The following is an 18,399-nucleotide window of genomic DNA, read 5'->3' as shown; positions in this document are numbered from 1 at the left end:
AGGATTAACATCATAGCAATTAAAACTAAGGTTGAATGATAATTTGATTAAATTAAAAGTATAGGACAAAAATTGATTTTTTTTTCTATCCTTTCTTTTTTGCAAAGGGAAAGGTGGTAATTGAAAAGTAAATACATCACCTCAACTACTTGGTGTGTTTAGGCCGTACCCTGCAAGTAGCTCTTGAAATTTATTGTGCGTTCTTTAATCAACCAAACTCATTCACTGCCCCCACCCGTCCTTCTCTTCTCGCCTTCACCTTTTCTTTTATATACGAACCAAAATTTCGCCATTAATTTTGTACATTGATCACATTTCCCCCTCGCTTCTATTATGGAGTTACTAGATGCCGTTGTTCTCCTCTTCGCCTTCCTCTTTTTCTCCTTATGGTGGCGTTATTGGTCTGCCACGGGCGGCGGGTCCAAGAATCTTCCGCCGGGGCCACCGGGCTGGCCGATCGTCGGAAACCTAATCCAAGTCATTCTCCAGCGTCGTCCATTCATCTTCATAGCACGCGATTTACGTGAAAAATACGGTCCCATTTTCACCATGCAAATGGGGCAACGCACACTCATTATTGTGTCCAGTGCCGAACTCATTCACGAAGCTCTCGTGCAACGTGGTCCCTTATTCGCCAGCCGTCCTGCCGACTCTCCCATCCGCCTTGTCTTCAGCGTCGGCAAATGCGCTGTCAACTCCGCCGAATATGGCCCTCTCTGGCGAACGCTCCGCCGCAACTTCGTCACAGAGTTGATCAACCCTGCGAGAATCAAGCAATGCAGTTGGATAAGAAAGTGGGCCATAGAAAGCCATCTCGAAAGGCTAATGAAAGAGAATTCAGAGAAGGGATTCGTGGAGGTTATGAGCAATTGTCGGTTGTCAGTGTGTAGTATTTTGATCTGCATATGCTTTGGAGCCAAAATCCCCGAGCAAGAGATTAAGGTTATAGAGAGCATACTAAAGGATGTGATGCTGATTACATTGCCGAAGCTTCCAGACTTCTTGCCGATTCTTACGCCTTTGTTTCGACGGCAGCTGAAGCAGGCGAAGGAGCTGAGGAAGAAACAGTTGGAGTGCTTGATTCCGTTGATAAGGAAGAGGAGGATGTTTGTGGAGAGGAATGGGGATGAGAGTGTGAGGGAGGAGTTGCCGGAGATGGTTAGTCCGATCGGGGCGGCGTATCTTGATTCGCTTTTTGAACTGGAAACCCCGGGACGAGGGCGGTTGGGGGAGGAGGAACTGGTGACGCTTTGTTCAGAGGTTATTAATGCTGGAACTGATACGAGCGCGACGGCTTTGGAGTGGGCTTTGCTTCATTTGGTGCAAGATCAAGATGTTCAGGAAAGACTATACAACGAAATTATTAACGTTGTGGGTAATGTTCATATCCTAGTATCTTTTTCCTTTTATTATTGCATCAATTTTTTTTTTAATTTTATTCTTTACTTTACTTCCAACGTCACGAATACACACCATTTCTCTAAACTATTAAGCGTTGAAATTTACTTTTTTATTTATAATCTTTTAAGGCAAATCGTTAACTAGTTAGGAATTACTTTTTACTTTATTACTATTAAAAAGGTTGACAACTATTTATTTTTTGAAAAAAAAATATATGGATGGTAAAAAGTAAGGGGTATTTGGGACATAGTTATAATAACTTATGGGTTATAATAGTTTGTACATTATAATAGTATTGATTTGTAAATAACACTATTTTAGTCGGGCTAAAAAATAATACCTAAGTCTCATGCTCTCTTTCCACAACACACTAAAAAAATAGTTTAAAATTTTTTTTTAACTGAGGTGTCATATGGTATTTTAATTAGGTGTAATAGGGATGTATTATAGATGGGTGCTGTTTTCTATTTTTTTTTATAAAAAGTAGAAGACTATATATATATATATCTACTTCGAAGAGAATTACATTAAGGGTCTCGCCCATAGTGGAATGAGTTTTGATTGAGCGTTTTGGGCTCGATTTATAATATTAATCTCATTTTGTCCCGATAGTTTTTAACCAACCTTTTTCTCACCATTTTCACGTTTTACTATCCCATTTTCATTCCACTCTCGATTTTCATGTATTTCAGCACTCCTTTAATTTTTAGTAATCTTGATTACATTCCAGCATTTTAAACAAGCCCAAGAAAGAGTAGAGAAGAAGTATTCTTTTGAGCAATATTGAGATATATCTCAAGATATATCTATCTTGATGAACCTACTCCAATCAAAAAATTATAATAAAAGAATATTTTAAAAAAATAATGTCACATGACAAGTTTTGATCAGATAATTGAATGAAATAATGCAAAAAGATTAAGTAGTTTTAAGATGGAACTAAATATTTTCCTTTTTATTTTCTTTGGATAATACTTATATATTTGTGGTATCTTCTTATTGACCACCAATGAAAAATTTCACAACTATTATTAATTTTTCTTTTTAATTTTTTAAAATTTCTCTTTACATTTCTCTCTCAGCTGTAACAAATATCATGATAGTCATTGGAGGAAAAATTATTGAATAGTATGGTTGACTTACAAGTCACAATAGCTAATAGGAGAAATTCCATATAATATCCTCATATAACCAATGGATATCTAGATTCAATCTTCTCTCTCATACATGTAAGGAAATAAAATTACCCAACTTCATTCTACTGCCTTCCTTTAATTATTTCTGGAAGGTAAGTATTATTAATTTTCTTTAATTTAAATAAATTAGGTGGTGGTTGTAACATTTTTAGTTCCAACTTGAAATTTATTAAGGTAATTAAAGTTAAAAGTTAAGTTTTGAATGTAAAACGTTGTAACAGGTAAAGATGGGTTGATTACCGAAGGCGACATAGAGAAAATGCCATATTTAGGGGCCGTGGTAAAAGAGACTTTCCGGCGACACCCACCAAGCCATTTCTTACTATCACACGCGGCAACCAAAGAAACAGAGCTCGGCGGGTACACAATCCCGGCGGACGCCAGCGTGGAGTTTTACACGGCCCATTTATCTGACGACCCGGACACGTGGGAAGAACCGGGTTCATTCCAACCGGACAGGTTCTTGGAAGGCGACGGCGTTGGCGTGGATGTGACTGGAACTAAGGGCGTCAAGATGGTGCCGTTCGGGGCTGGGCGACGGATCTGTCCGGCTATGACATTGGGCACGTTGCACGTGCACATGATGCTGGCAAAAATGGTGCACGCTTTCAAGTGGGTCCCGGTTCCCGGAGCCCCGCCCGACCCAACCGAGACTTTTGCCTTTACGGTGATTATGAAGAATCCACTGAAGGCTATCTTATTGGACCGGACCGGTTTATGAAGCGATGAAGGGTTAAATATTAAGGTGGGTTTGATAGGAAGGAAAACAGCCACTATTTGTGGGAAAGGCTATAACTTTAGTCTTTGTTTAATTTTGTCATACTATTTTCAATATATGTATACTATTAAATGGAGTTATTGCTTGTTGATTTCTATTTGTATTTACCCAAAACTGCATAGATCTTTCGTGTCCTTGTATAATAAAGCTTGTTCTATTTTTATCTTTTTTGACTTTCTAATTTTTCATTAAATTCAACTCTAAATTTGAATTTGATCAACTTTATACCAGTAAGGAATTGACTTGCCATTATTATTTTTAGGATTTTTCGCTAGTTATGAGCTTAATTTGTAGGTAAATACTCTTTTTTTGGACATTATTTTTCTAGTTGTGTGTTTGGTACATTTTAATTACTCCCTTATTTTGTTTTGTTCTGAGATTTTCTTTATTGTGGAAAGTTCTTTGACTATTTTATTAATTTATTTGCCCACATATTAGTTGATTGTATTAGTAAATAAGTATGTGGGTGGAGATTTTGTTTAATACAAACTATGATCATGTTGGACATTCATATTTATTATTTTTAGGGAGATTCTCAAAAATAAAGAAAATAAAGAAATTATTTAACAAAATAGTAAAATTTAATTTTCTTTGATAGAGACTAATAGGAGTACATCAGTGCCTATTAGTAATAGAAACGAATAGAAATCTATCATTAATACTATATGATAGGCACTAATAGAAGTCTATGTGTTTATCATTGTTTTTTTTTTTTTGCTAATTTTGTAAATAGTTTGATATTTTTTCTATTTGTGAAATTTTTTCTTATTTTTAAATATAAAGTATGGTTGAGAGCAATTTTAAAATGACTAATTAAAATCAATTTTAAAATCACTTTCAAACATTTTTTTTTAAAAAAAATATTCAAAACAAAATTTGAAAGTATGAAAATAACATTTGATAGTTGTTGAAGATTGTCCAAGGTGAGATCTAAGCCCATCATCGACTCCAAACCCAAATAGAGCTAAAAACTTGCATTGAGAATTGCGTGTCCTAAAAGGAAAGTCAAACTCCCTAGTTCAGGGTCGATCAATCAAGTTTGAGGAATTTCATCAAAGAGAAATGACTGAATCTTACTCGCCATTAGTACTATGCAACGTCGATGGTAACACCCAATATAACACATATATTTCCAAGCGGTAACCTTGACCTTATAAATAATTCAATACCAATAGTCTCGAAGAGTAAGTAATTCTCTTTATACTTAGTTGAATTAAAATTCTTCGTATGCTAATTTAGGTATTAAAGTATATTCGACTCGGTACTACGCCATCACGAATACTCTTGCATGTCAGCTCCAACGATCTGTCCAGACCAGAGAGGAGAGCTTAAAGGGTTGTGCCAATTTTTCGTGCCAACAAAATGTAAAATTAAATAATGATAAATTGATTTATGGATGATAATCAATTTGGGTCCCACTTTTTTTGTGAGCTTTAAATTGTTAACCATAATTCTAGGTGGGGGGCGCAACTCTATTATTCCATTCACAAGAAGTATGAAGATATGCCCACCATGTCTTTTACCTAACTGTTCTTTGTCTCTAGAGATAGATTGCAACCTATTTTATTACTTGTTAGTGTCTAAATTAACTCTCAATTTAATAAAAAAGAACGAGTAGCTAATGATGCTACATATCTCTTATTGATGAAATAGTCGTAATAATATGTTAGCAACAATTAATAATGTGTAATAAAATTTAATTTAAATCTGAAAAATAAGGCAAAATAAATCAACTGTTAACAAAATTTCAAACCAATACAACAAAAGAAAATTAGATTTTAGTCGTCCTTTTTTATTTATTTTTTGTTTTTCAAGAATTAGTTTTTAACAAAAGAAAATAAATGCAGGCATTTAATTGGAGCAATAAGGGTCAAACGTGTAGCAGTGGAGGATGTACACAGTACTAACTTCGACCTCCTCCACATCTATATTTGCTTATGTTAGTTGAAACCATTTAATTTTCTCCATTCCTTGTCGCGGCTTGCATTTTTCCTATAATGTGCTAATGAAACATGGGGTCGGAATTTTTTCACAATATTAAAATCATGAATGGTAAAAATATTTAAAAGTACTCTAAAAAGGATTCTGAGTTTCCAACCAACTACGTCGAGACACTCTCAACTCTTGAGAAAGATGCATATGATGTTGTAGGACGAACTTAATCAACAACATGCTTGTTGATTTTCTGTAACTTCTATGGAAACTTTGACACAATACTAACTTATCACAAGATTGATGATCTCTCAAGTGATCTTCTTCAAGAAAAGTAGCATTTGTAGATACAAATACTTTATTTTCTTTTGGGTTTAAAAAATATTCAGCTTTTGGGTAATTTACGAATAGACATACTGTTGAACGACATTCTAATTCTTAGGGTTTTACACCATCACACATGTCGATCGTTTCCAACTTCTGAATAACATAAACAACCTTTACGTGTCGTAAACAACTTTTACGACCTCTCCATAACTCATATGGAGTTTAAAAAATCCTCTTAGTGGAAACTATGTTAAAAAAGTATATAGCAGTCTCTACCGCGTATTTCCAAAACAAATTAGGCAACTAAGCATAGCTCATTTATCAATCGAACAATGTCTAACAGAGTTCTATTTCTTCTTCCTGATACATCGTTCTATTGACAAAAAGTTGTGACTGATGGAATAAAAACAACATGCACAATTCAAGCAATGAATCAATAACGCTCTAATTACAGTAAATAAACTAGGATTAAACATGCAAAGAGAGTTAGAAATACAACCTTTGTAATTTCCACAAGAATTTTCGTCTCTGTGAGCAATCGGTACCACCAATGGTAAATCCTTGCTATTCTCCAGTTGAAGAACACAGTTGTGGGTTCGAATTTTTAGTGAAAGATAGGAAATTTCACTAAATTATTTTTGAGAGCAAAAGATATTTTGTGGAAGATAAATGATAAAAAATTAACGAAACATAAGTGTTTAACAATTGAAAATTAAAACCTATTTATAAACCATAAACATGCAAAAACCCTTCTTGCATGACCTCCATCTCAAACTCTATTAACATGAAAAAAAATAGGTGCCAAGCTTTGCAAAAGCCACTTCAAAACCCACTTAGTGGGAAAATCCAACAATTAGATTTTCCACTAACTAATTTTTTATAAAAAAAATATGAAACTCATTTTTCATATTTTAGAAATTATTTAATTAAAATTATTTTAATTAAATAAATTAAAAACAAATAATTTAATATCACATATTAAAATGACTTTGACACCTAATTTTGATTAGTCACATTAATCAATTTTTAAAATACTTTTATGCTAAAATTTTATTTAATAAAAATACTCTTCAAAAAATAATTATTTAAATGTAAATTATATCTCATATAAAATAAAATTTTCCCTAATAGCTAAATTTGAACATTTCAAATTCTCACTTCACCTAGTTCTTCAATTTTGTCCGTAGTGAGCTAGCAAGGAGACTTATGGACCTACAGATCATGGGCTCCCAACGATCCGAGACTAACCGGTCAAACTTTTTAACCTAGTTAATCAACATTCGTTAACTAACCGGATTGTCCACTATAGCTTATAGTTGCAGTCCCCTCACTGTAGATATATTTTGTGTCCATTTGATATAATCGTCATCGATTAGTTGATCCTTCATAGGTTGTTCGTAACCTTAGCTAGGTCAATTATCGTTTTATCCTCGAGTTACATCTTTTCTCCTTAAGTACCACTGTCCCTCTAATGAATAATTGACTTAGGATCTTAATTACTAAATCCATTCCCTTTCAGGCTAGCGAAAGGATGGGGCCCCTTGTTCAAAACCCGGGATCCACCCTTAAGGGAACAACCTTTCTACTATCCCTAAAATGGGTAGGAGTGAATTCCATCTTGCAAATTCTATGTCCCCAACTATCTACCTAATGTTATCCTTGAAATGGGAGGCATATTGAGCAACACTGCTAAGCTTACCCTTACCTATGCAGATCAAGGGACAATTCGAATAAACAGAAGTTCATAGATAGCTCAGAATTCAGATTAAGTTATCTAGATCATCAAAAAGTGAAATTAATCAGTGGTAACAGTAAATGGTGTTAATATGTAACAATGATTATTTCATGGTCAATCTTATGCAATCTCGTCGTGTAGAACACCCCTGCCCATATGTCTTTACATGAATGAATTGATCACATCATTTATGAAACTTTACAACATTTGTAACAATCACAAAATGATCCATATTCAATAGTATCTCCAAAAATAGGCACCCAACCTAATCCAAGTACTATAGGTTGTTTAGGCTATTTTACTCGAACTTGATCTAGTTTATGTCTCTACATAAAGTTCGTATTCATGACAATAGCCAATGGTTCATAGTTGACTGGATTTAGAGTTATTAAACAATCAATTCATTTTAAGTTTTGAGTCGTTTGTCAAAGTTTTGGGCAAGCATTGCGGCTCTTCGAGGAAGGAGGAGATCTAGGGTTGATCGCATCGTGCAAAAGAAGTTCTATGCGATTGTTGTTCATTGCATCGTAAAGATGAAGGAGTACGCGATTACTGATGAATGCATCGGTTAAACGATGGGGAATGCCATCAAGAGTTGGTCGCATCGGGTTGACGATCGAGTACGCGATCACTGAGTATTACGTTTTGTAGACGATGAGATGCTCGCGGATCGCTTAACGCGCAGGCGCGCTAGACGATCGCTTAGGTCAGTAAGCTTCATCGCTTAGTCACTTACTAAACGATCGCTTAGCATCGCAAGGTAAATCATTTACCTGGTTGTACGCATCGTATAGACAATAAGATGCTCGTGTATCATTTAAAGCGTGCGCGCTAGACGATCATTTAGGTTAGCAAGCTTCATCACGTATCGTTTAAAATGTAGCTTGGTACCCAAAGCCTTCTACAAATTAGGCTAGAACTTCGAGGTAAACCTCAGATCCTGGTCTGATACTATCACTGTTGGAGCTCCAAATTAGCTAACTATCTTGTCCACGTACATCTTAGCCAACCGGCCCAAGGTAAAGGTAAATTTTACTGGTATAAACTTGGCCGTTTTGGTTAGCCTGTCAACTATTACCCAGAATCCATCATACCCCGAGGGCGATTAGACAATCCAAACAAGAAATTCATCATTACATGATCCCACTTCCACTCAGGTACTGTGAGCGGGTTGAGTAATACTACGGGTCTCTGTCTCTCGGGTTTAACCTGTTAATAAATTAGACATCGATCTACATATTCAACTATTTCCTACATCATCCTACGCCACTAATATGATCTCTTCAAAGTCCTGTACATCTTGCTGCTTCCTGGATGCATGGCATAAGCTAAACTGTGCGCCTCTTTTAGGATGGCCTACTTAAGCTACAACACATTCGGCACACACAATCTACCTTCCTTCAATAAAGCACCATCTGCGCTTACTTGGAAATCGGTTCTTACTGACTAAACGATCGCTTAGCATTGCAAGGTAAATCGTTTACCTGGTTGCACTCATCATATAGACGATGAGATGCTCACATATCGTTTAAAGTGCGCGTGCTAGACGATCGTTTAGGTCAGCAAGCTTCATCGATTGGTAGATGGCAGAAAAGTCAAGTAAAGGACTGAGAACCGATTTCCAAGTAAGGGCAGATGGTGCCTTATTGAAGGAAGGTAGATTGTGTGCCGAATGTGTTGTAGCTTAAGTAGGCCATCCTAGAGGAGGCACACAGTTTAGCTTATGTCATGCATCCAGGAAGCACCAAGATGTACAGGACTTTGAGGAGATCATATTGGTGGCCTAGGATGATGAAGGAAATAGCTGAATACGTAGATCGATGTCTACTTTATTAACAGGTTAAACTCGAGAGACAGAGACCCGTAGTATTAATCAACCCGCTCACAATACTTGAGTGGAAGTGGGATCATGTAACGATGAATTTCTTGTTTGGATTGCCTAGTCGCCCTCGGGGTATGATGGATTTTGGGCAATAGTTGATAGTCTAACCAAGACGGCCAAGTTTATACCAGTAAAAGTTACCTTTACCTTGGACTGGTTGGCTAAGATGTATGTGGACAACATAGTTAGCCAATTTGGAGCTCCAACATTGATAGTATCAGACCGGGATCCAAGGTTTACCTCAAAGTTCTGGCCTAATTTGCAGAAGGCTTTGGGTACCAAGCTACATTTTAGCACGACTTTCCATCCACAGACAGATGGTCAGTTAGAGCAGATAATACAGACATTGGAAGACATGCTGAGAACTGCCATTGGTCGAATGTATAACAACAGTTATCACTCAAGCATAGGCATGGCTCCGTACGAAGCATTGTATGGCAGACCATGCAGGACCCGTTGGAATGAAGTTTGGGAACGGAAACTATTGGGTCCAAAATTGGTGCAGCAAGCGGAAGATACTGTGAAGCTCATCGGGCAAAACTTGAAGACAACTCGTGACAGGTAGAAAAGTTACGCTGATAAGCGAAGGAGAGATTTAAAATTTGAGGTTGGAGACCAAGTATTCCTTCGGATATCTCCAGGGAAGGAGTACTCAGGTTTGGAAGAAAAGGAAAGCTGAGTCCTCGATACATCGGACCATATGAGATTATAGAACAAGTTGGCCTGACAACGTATAAATTACAGTTACCTCCGAAACTAACACGTATTCACAACGTGTTCTATGTATCGAAGCTGAGGAAGTATATACCTGATCCTACGCACATACTGGTAAAACAACCAATTCAGCTCAAGGAAATTTTGTCATATGAAGAAGAGCCGATTCAGATTTTAGACAGGAAGAAACGGGTGCTCAGGAACAAAACCATACCTTTAGTGAAGGTATTGTGGAACAACCATGGAGTTGAAGAAGTGACGTGGGAATCCGAGGAGCAAGTAAAGAAGAAATGTCCTCAACTTTTCAACTGATTTCTACAGGTAAATTTTAAGGACGGAATTTCTTTTAAGGGGTAGTAGATTGGAAAACCTGCACATTACTTTCCCTTTTTAATCATGTTTATTATTTGAGTCAAGCAAAATGATAGGGTTAAATATTTAAGTTAGATTGGAATTATGGGTTTTGAGGTAAAGGATAGGTTTGAAGAAGGAAAAATGTCTAAGTAAGAGAACTTAGCTCTCGGATACTTATTAATATAGCCTTGCAAAAAGAATTTTTGGCTAAATGTTAGTCGTGAAGAGTAGTGGTCATCGAGTAATCATAAGGAAGGCATCAATTAAATGTCGTCAAGCGTCGGGTATAAGTGATTGAGGAAGGGTCGAGCGTCAAGTGTAAGCGATTGATAACTGGCAGAAATGCCATTTATTATAAGCCTTTTATTTATAATTATGAGGGCTAACAAGTAGAAAATGTGGTGATAATACTTAGAATTTTTGAAAAATTGAGTTTTGCGTCGATTAGCACTTAAATCCTCACTGACCACAATATTATGCGTTACTCCGTGCCAAAGTGTTTTTCCTTTTTTTTTTTTTTTTTTTTTTTTTTTTGTAGCTATTGCATGAATCAAACGCATGCACTGGAAATAAGCAATCGCAATCAAACGCATGCGTTGAAGCCAGGCGACTACAAACACAAACGCATGCGCTGAAAACTGAGCTATCGCATAGACGAACGCATGCGATGATCGCATGCGTCCATCGCATGGAAGGTCTGGTGATCGAATGCGTCCATCGCATGGGAGTTGCGGTGATCAAGCGAATGCGGTAATCACTTGGAGATTGTGGCCACGGAGTGATAACCTTAAATAGAAGGGTGATTGCAAGATGGGTAGAATGCATTGATACTTCTGTTGAATCAAGCTCGGACACATACTTTGGAAATATCAACAAGATAAGATAATGTGACACCACCCATACCGCGATAAAGGCAGCAGTGAGACATAACGCAATCATGATAGCTATCGGCGTTTAAACTCTATAAATAGCCCATTGGACCTTCATTTCAAGGCATCCGAACTTCTACCTCAAGGTAGAGGTTTACGATCATAGATGAGAGCATGAGCGAGATTTTCAATGAAAATTCTTCATCTCCACAAACCAGACCGAGTGACGGCCGAAGCTTTTGCCGGAGATAGATCTCGAGAGAGACATCTCCACCATTCATCCATGGCACCACCAGTAGCCTTGACGCAAAGTCCTTCATTTCTCCTTTAACCTTTGTATTATATTACATTTTAGCTAAAGATATTAAGACATTTTATAATCAATGCATATCTTGATTCCTTCAATGCCATCTTCTTCATCATCTTTATCTTTATCATCGTTTACCTTCATCGTTCATTTATCAAAGACGATCGCATACTTAATCGTGTATGTAGCAACCCACCGAGAGGTGTGCGTTGTACGAGTATAGTGAGTTAATCCTCTTTGCTTGGTGAAAGGCTATAGCAACGCTTGTCAATGGGTTGTTGCAATGCTTGTCTATAAGTTAATTAGCCGCGTCTAACTGTCTGAGAAGGTAAGAGATGGAACGCACTAAAGCAAAGTATGCATTGTTTCTAGAGATAGACACAATCTTATGCTCGATGCAACCATGCATTATAGAGGTATAGTCATGCGGTTGACCAACGAGAGGTGTGCGATGCGTTAGTGTGACGAGCTGGGATTACTCAAGCGATTTAAGATAATAAACATTACTATGCGTTAACAGTTGTTGTATATCTATCAATTCTCATCGCAAGTCTTCCATTACTCAATCTGTTTAGTTAGGAGTATGAGTTGTGTATAATCCATTAAACTTCTTCTTTTTACTTTTATTCATCGCCTCAAACGCATTGCTTCACAAGTATTATTGAGTGACAAGTCCCTGTGTTCGACCTCGGATTATCCGAGAAACTTGCCTTCTTGTTATACTTGGCGCAAACGTAAGAAAACTTGTGATAGAAATGCGTGGTCATTGCATACAAGATTAACGCATACTTTTCTTTCCAACGCATGACCTTCGACACATGGGTATAAACGCATAACTTAAGCCATGTATAACGCATGATTGCGTTCAACCCTATAGTTTTCCTCCAATAGCAATCGAAGAAAGGTCGAGCGTCGAGTGTGAGCGATCGAGAAAGGGTCGAGCATCCATTATGAGCAATCGAGGAAGGGTCGCGCGTCGAGTATGAGCAATCAAGTAAGGAATGTGCATCGAGCAAGCCATCCAGCACCGAGTATCCCATCAAGTATCAAGTCCTTCGCATCGAGTATTCAGTAGAGAGCCATTTAATTTTCCATCAAGTAATCACCTTTCTCCATCGAGTTTTACCAACAAGGATCGAGTTTACTCGTAACGCTCAGTTTTAAACTTTTCTTTTATTTATCTGAATAGATGGCTTAATCTGGGCCCTTAATTTCCACTAGTGGGTGAGGTGGCTTAAGGAGATTTCATGCAAAAGGGCGGACAGTAGTATGAAAAGGGAAGAGAACTTCAAGAGCTCGTTTTGGATGATTCCTTCGAGCAAATCAGACGATCTTATTACTGTTGGAAAGCTCTATGACTCTAGTTTATGAAATTGAGCCTTTGGAAGAGATTTCTTCTGGAAAGAGGGCTGGAGAAGGAAGGAAGAGACGTAGGTTCGTTTTTGGGCGCTTCAAGGCACTCGACGAAGAATCGTAGATCTAGGCTGAACCACTTGGATTTCAAGCTGAAATTTTAAGGTATTATTTTTAACACCATTTCAAGTAAGTTTGTAGAAGAAACTTATGTAAGATAAGGTCTGTGGTTAGAGTTACATATTTTGGAAATTAAAACTAGAATCCTTGTTAAGTAGGGAGTTGCGGTTTAGGGCCATCGAGAAAGATTGAAAAGCCCAAGTCAAACCACAAGGAGTTTTACACTAAAACTTTGAGGAAACATTGTTACAAAATTTTGAGCATGTTTGAAAAAGGAACTTTCTTAAAATGTCTTGGTTTTCAAGTTATTGACGTTAGAATTTGAATATAGAAATTGTGGACGAACAGGCAACTTCTTGCTAAGTATGAGCTTGGTTAAAAGAGTAGTCTCAAAAGGGAGACCAAAGTAGTAACTAAAATTGTTATTCCTGTGTATAGGAGCGACGCCCATTGGAGAGGGCTACCAAGCCTAGGAAAAATCAAACCTAAAGACCCGTGAGTGACTAAATGTTTTAAAAAGTATATATATAAAAGGAACATGCATTCCAAATTTATTTCATGCTAGCGTTCATGGGCTTTCCAAGCAACTAAAGATTATACTTATGCTTTTAAAGGATTCATGGTATTTCTTAAGCATGATGCTTAAGTTATTTAAATGAGTTTTACTAATCCTAGCGCATGTTAAGGTTGATTGAAAAGGTATTACAAACTATATGTTTATAATGCGTGAAGCATGCATGTTGAATTGTGATAATGCTCTTATGACAAAAGCTAGGAAAGTGCTATGCCTAAAGCTTATGGTACTCAAATCTTATATGAATGTTACGATTATAAACCGGATATTGAAGGTATAAAAGGTATATGAGGAAGTACCTAAGGTGTTGATGATACTTAGTATACTCCACATGCATGTAGGTAGTTCTATATGAGAGGCCAAAGTATGGGTTTCCTGGCCATAGTCATTACAACGGGACCGAAGTATGGGTCTCACGGCCATGAATGGACGTTGGGAGCTTGAGCTATGAATGCTCGTTCTCAACTAAGGTTTGTTAGTATTTGATTATGACGCTATGATTAATGCATGATATTACGTAAGTTGCTTGGGGTTATTTCTAGCATGTTTATATGTTTAAAATAATGTGTATGAAAGTCATGAGACGAATTGTATTTCTATGAGTTACTCACTGGGCAACCAGCTCACTGTTTTCAAATATTTTCATTTTTTCCAGGTACCAGTCAGTTTCCTTGCAGTTGAACCCACTGCTGCTTGTCATTTAAACCTCCGTTAGGAAAGAAAAAGCTTAGGTTAAGCCTGTTTTGATGTACACATATTTTGAGAGAAGTCTGGGACTTGAGAAACTTATTTTGGGACCCATGTTCATTCTTGTGCTTTTTGTTGGACATATGTTTGTTGTTTTTTGGAATTGTATTTAAGTTGTTTTGCTGGTTAAAGTCATAGTTGAGTTACTGCTAAGTCGTTTTTGCTTATTAAGGTTTTAAGCAGGTTTCACTTAAGTTAGGCAATAAGTGCTGACAAGTAGGTCGGTAACTGCTGCCGTCATGTCCCCTTTCGGTTTTAGAGTATAAACTAGGAGGGGGTGTGACATGCAGGGTGGCTAAACGGGCACGAGATGGCTTGGGCTAGAGACATGGACTAGACACACACTGAGCTGGGCTTCGCGTGGTGTTTGGGTCATCGACCAAGTTGGGTTTGGAGCGGGTCATCGGGTCTGGACCAGGTCTAGGACATCATTTGGGTTTGAAAGCCAAATTCTCATCGAAATTCGAGCTATCCACTTTATGAAACTGAGCAATTACAACCTAAGAGCATCTCTAATGACTTTAGGAAAATTACAGACCCTTCATGACAATTGAAGCTCACAAAACACCGGGCAGATACAATAATTATTACAACCCAAGAGAGAAAAAGGATGCCAAAGTCGAAATTATCCATTTTAGCACACATTCATTCATCACATTAACAATAATTGAGTGCTTTATGCATGCTCTGATATCAATTTAGATTGAACACATGCACAACGGAAGTGATAAAGGATCTAAAGTGCTTTAATTATGTTAATTTCAGAAGAATAAGCATGCAATTAAACATAAAATAAAGGGATAAGAGCATACAACCTTTGTAGCCCAAATTGATTCTTAAATCTACTCCAATCTTCTCACAAACGGCTCGTAGACCATTATGAGAGTCTTCCTGACTATTCTTCGACCTTATAACGGGATGATGGGATCCGGTGAGTGACCAATTTGGAGAGAAAAAGAACAAGGATTTGAGAGAGAATTAGTGTTAGTGTTTTAACAAAAATCTCAAGAAATTCCACTTTGCCAAGAGAGTTGAAATTCATAGAACTCTTCTATTTATAGGAAAAATCATGCAAACCATGAAAACTTGAGTTAATGAGAATTTGACACTCAAAATTCCATTAACTCGAAGTGGGATTAATGTCTTCAAGTGGGATGAACACCTAGCAACTTTATTTTAATATAAAAAAATATAAAAGATGGAACTTCCTACTAAATGAATTTTGGATCTTTCCACTAACTTGGTCAAAGGTCAATCTTTGATTTTTAAAGTCCAAATCCAACAATGTGACTTTTTGACTCTCATAGTTTAAAGTCAACATTTTGACTTTATCTCAATTTTGACATAGTCAATAATTTTGACTATTGTTTGACGCAGGAAAAATTTTGATTTTTGTTGTAATTTGGACCTCTTTAATTTAAAATTAATTTAAACAATTATTCAGACAATTTAATTAATTGAAACCATACTAATCCCAATAAATCCTAATTGACCGTTTTTAAATCCCTATTTAAAAAAATCCGATATTCAAAATCTTATTTAAATATCTCTCTCTATATATGTTTAATTCACAATTAAACGTTAGGTTAAATATATCACATATATTTAAAACTTTACTCCGAAAATTGAATTCAAACAGTTCAAAATCGTTTGTCATACTGTTCTAAGGTTTAGTCCGATATAAGCTAATATGAGGATATCACATCATTTGTACTAAATACAAAATGGGCCGCACCCGATAATGTCTCCAGAATAAGGTACCCAGTCTTATCTGTATACTATAGACCGTTTAGACTATTTACTCAAACTTGATCCAATTTTATGTCTCCACATGAAGTACAAGTATTCATGTAATATTCATGGGTCTTAGTTGATTGGATTTAAGTTCTTTGTAAAACGAAATAAGCAATTCATTCAATAACAACTTTATTGAATAAACCTCAATAACATCTTTATTGATAACAGAATAAGTTTATTGTTTACAAACCACGAGTTTTAGGACGTAAAACCTAACACAAACCACAATGACCATAAATTTATGAGGTCATTAAATGTTGCGAGATTCCTCATGCCAAATATAATAGGGGTGAAAATTGTTATTTCGTGAGATTAGCCCTGGTGCAAAAGTTGGGTTGAACACCCATAGTTATCAAAGAAACAAAGTGTTGTTATGGCATACAAAGAAACATAAAAGAAAAACAACTTAAAAAAAAAAAACAATTATACAAGTTATTTGACGTGTCTTGAAATTCATGGATTGTACATCATCCAAAAAACGATGAATTCTGTTTCTGTTTTGCAGTGGGATAATCACAGACAAGTGTCTTTGAATATTGCACTTTTTATGCATTATATGTCATGTTGATACTCCTAATTATGAGAATTACCATCCATTGTAATTAGATTCCATATCATTGTAATTTCCAAATGCCTCTTTATGAACTGCAAGAACAAACAATCTCTTGTGCTAGAAAAAATAGGAAACGTGAAAGCCAAAAGTCTAACTATACCTCATTTGAATGACACAAATCGTCGGAGAAGAAGGAAGATGAAGGCAAACCTTTCAAGTTCAATACTTCAGACAACGTGATGGAACCGAAAAAGAACAAATCCCAAAATATGGAAAGATAACTTAAAGAAGCTCCATAAAAAAACAAAAAATTACAAGCCTATTCCTTCACCAATTCTCCTTGTGATGGAAATGACGAACCCCTCTGTATTGTAAAGTGGCAAAAAAAATGAACACACCACTTGGGAACCTTCCTATTCTCTAAGAAATTGAGGCTATTAGCTTGTGGGAACCAATCTAAATTTTTGAATTCAAAACCACAAAAATGATGTAATTTTTCTGAGTGAATTCTGGAAAGATTATTTCTTAAGAATCTTTTTTGTGATCCCCTATTTTTTCATCTCTGTTGTTATATCAGGCTGAGAGACTATTGGAGAGAGAGGGTGGTGAATGTGGGTAGTGCTTTATATCTCTGATAACTCCTACGTATGGGAGTTATTTTTAATTTTATTATTCTTGAATTTCACAAATTAAATCAAATGAATAATAATTAATTTAATTAGTTAGTTAATTAATTAATTAATTTCATTTAAATCATATTTAAAAGAATATCTCTCACATAACCTATGGTTTTAACATGAATCTAATTCATATTAAATTAATGTTTGAACTCCTTCAAATATTTAATTCTCTCATAAATTAATTTTGAATCATATCCAAAATTAAATTTATATTACAAAGTTTAATTAAAAATAAATTTTATATTATAATGTTTCACCATACCTTATACTATTTCCCTAAGTGAATTTGAATATTTCAAATTCCATTCAAGACATAATTATCTCAATATCCTTTACAAGCTAGGAAGGATACTTAATGGACCTATAGATTAGAAACTCCAACGATATAAGATTAATTAACTAAACTCATTAACCACATTAATTAATATTCGTTAACTATGGGCACACTCCACTAAAGACTCACAGTTGCACTCTTCTCACTGCAGATATATTTCTATGTCTACGGATATAGACCAATAGTAGCAAGTTAGTCCTTCACGAGTCTTCGTAACACCAGCTGGATTAAATTACTATTTTACCCCTAGTTACCTCTATATCCTTAAGTACTAGTGCTTCTCTAATGAACAACCTGTTTATTGTCCAACCATTAAATAGAAACTCCTCTCGAACCAGCAAGAGAGTAGGACCCTTTGTTCAAGTTCCGGAGACATCAATTTAGAAAACACTCATCTATTTATCCTAGAGTTGGGAAGAAGTGAAATCCATCTCGTGTTATTATGTTCTCAGCTCCCCACTCGATCTTGTCCCCATAATGGTAGGCTTATTGAATCGATAAACTAGCCACTCTTACCCATACAAATCAAAGGACAATCCTTCGTGAACAGGAGTCCATAATATACTCAAGATTAAGACCAAGTTGCCTAACTCATCCTATTGAATTAGAAACCTAACTAGTCAACGGAGTTACATCTAGTGGTTACTATCTCATGGTCCAATCTTATGCAAACACATTGCATAGGATACCCACACTCACATGTTACCTACATGAGTCACGTTGATTCATTACATTTGTATCAAATA

The 18,399-nt window shown here is 36.1% G+C and overlaps 1 protein-coding gene across 1 annotated transcript; it reads left to right on the top strand.

The window, feature by feature from the left end:
• Positions 1-230: 230 nt before the first annotated feature.
• On the top strand, positions 231-3,540 carry CYP77B1 (cytochrome P450, family 77, subfamily B, polypeptide 1). The gene is made up of 2 exons (XM_039027702.2): positions 231-1,375; positions 2,819-3,540. The coding sequence occupies exons 1-2, from the start codon at positions 334-336 to the stop codon at positions 3,316-3,318; spliced, it is 1,542 nt and encodes a 513-aa protein (XP_038883630.1). The 5' UTR covers positions 231-333; the 3' UTR covers positions 3,319-3,540.
• The last annotated feature ends 14,859 nt before the right edge of the window (positions 3,541-18,399 follow it).

Source organism: Benincasa hispida, chromosome 3 (assembly GCF_027475165.1).
Source record: "Benincasa hispida cultivar pf3 chromosome 3, pf3_genome.v1.1, whole genome shotgun sequence".
NCBI lineage: Eukaryota > Viridiplantae > Streptophyta > Magnoliopsida > Cucurbitales > Cucurbitaceae > Benincasa > Benincasa hispida.
Note: the sequence above shows the minus strand (reverse complement) of the source record. Positions and strands in the feature narration are given on the sequence as shown.

Bases quoted from the DNA above. Each gene is read 5' to 3' on its own strand.
- CYP77B1 (XM_039027702.2), top strand. From the start codon at position 334: ATGGAGTTACTAGATGCCGTTGTTCTCCTCTTCGCCTTCCTCTTTTTC. The intron at 1,376-2,818 runs GTAATGTTCATA...ACGTTGTAACAG, and splicing joins CGAAATTATTAACGTTGTGG to GTAAAGATGGGTTGATTACC.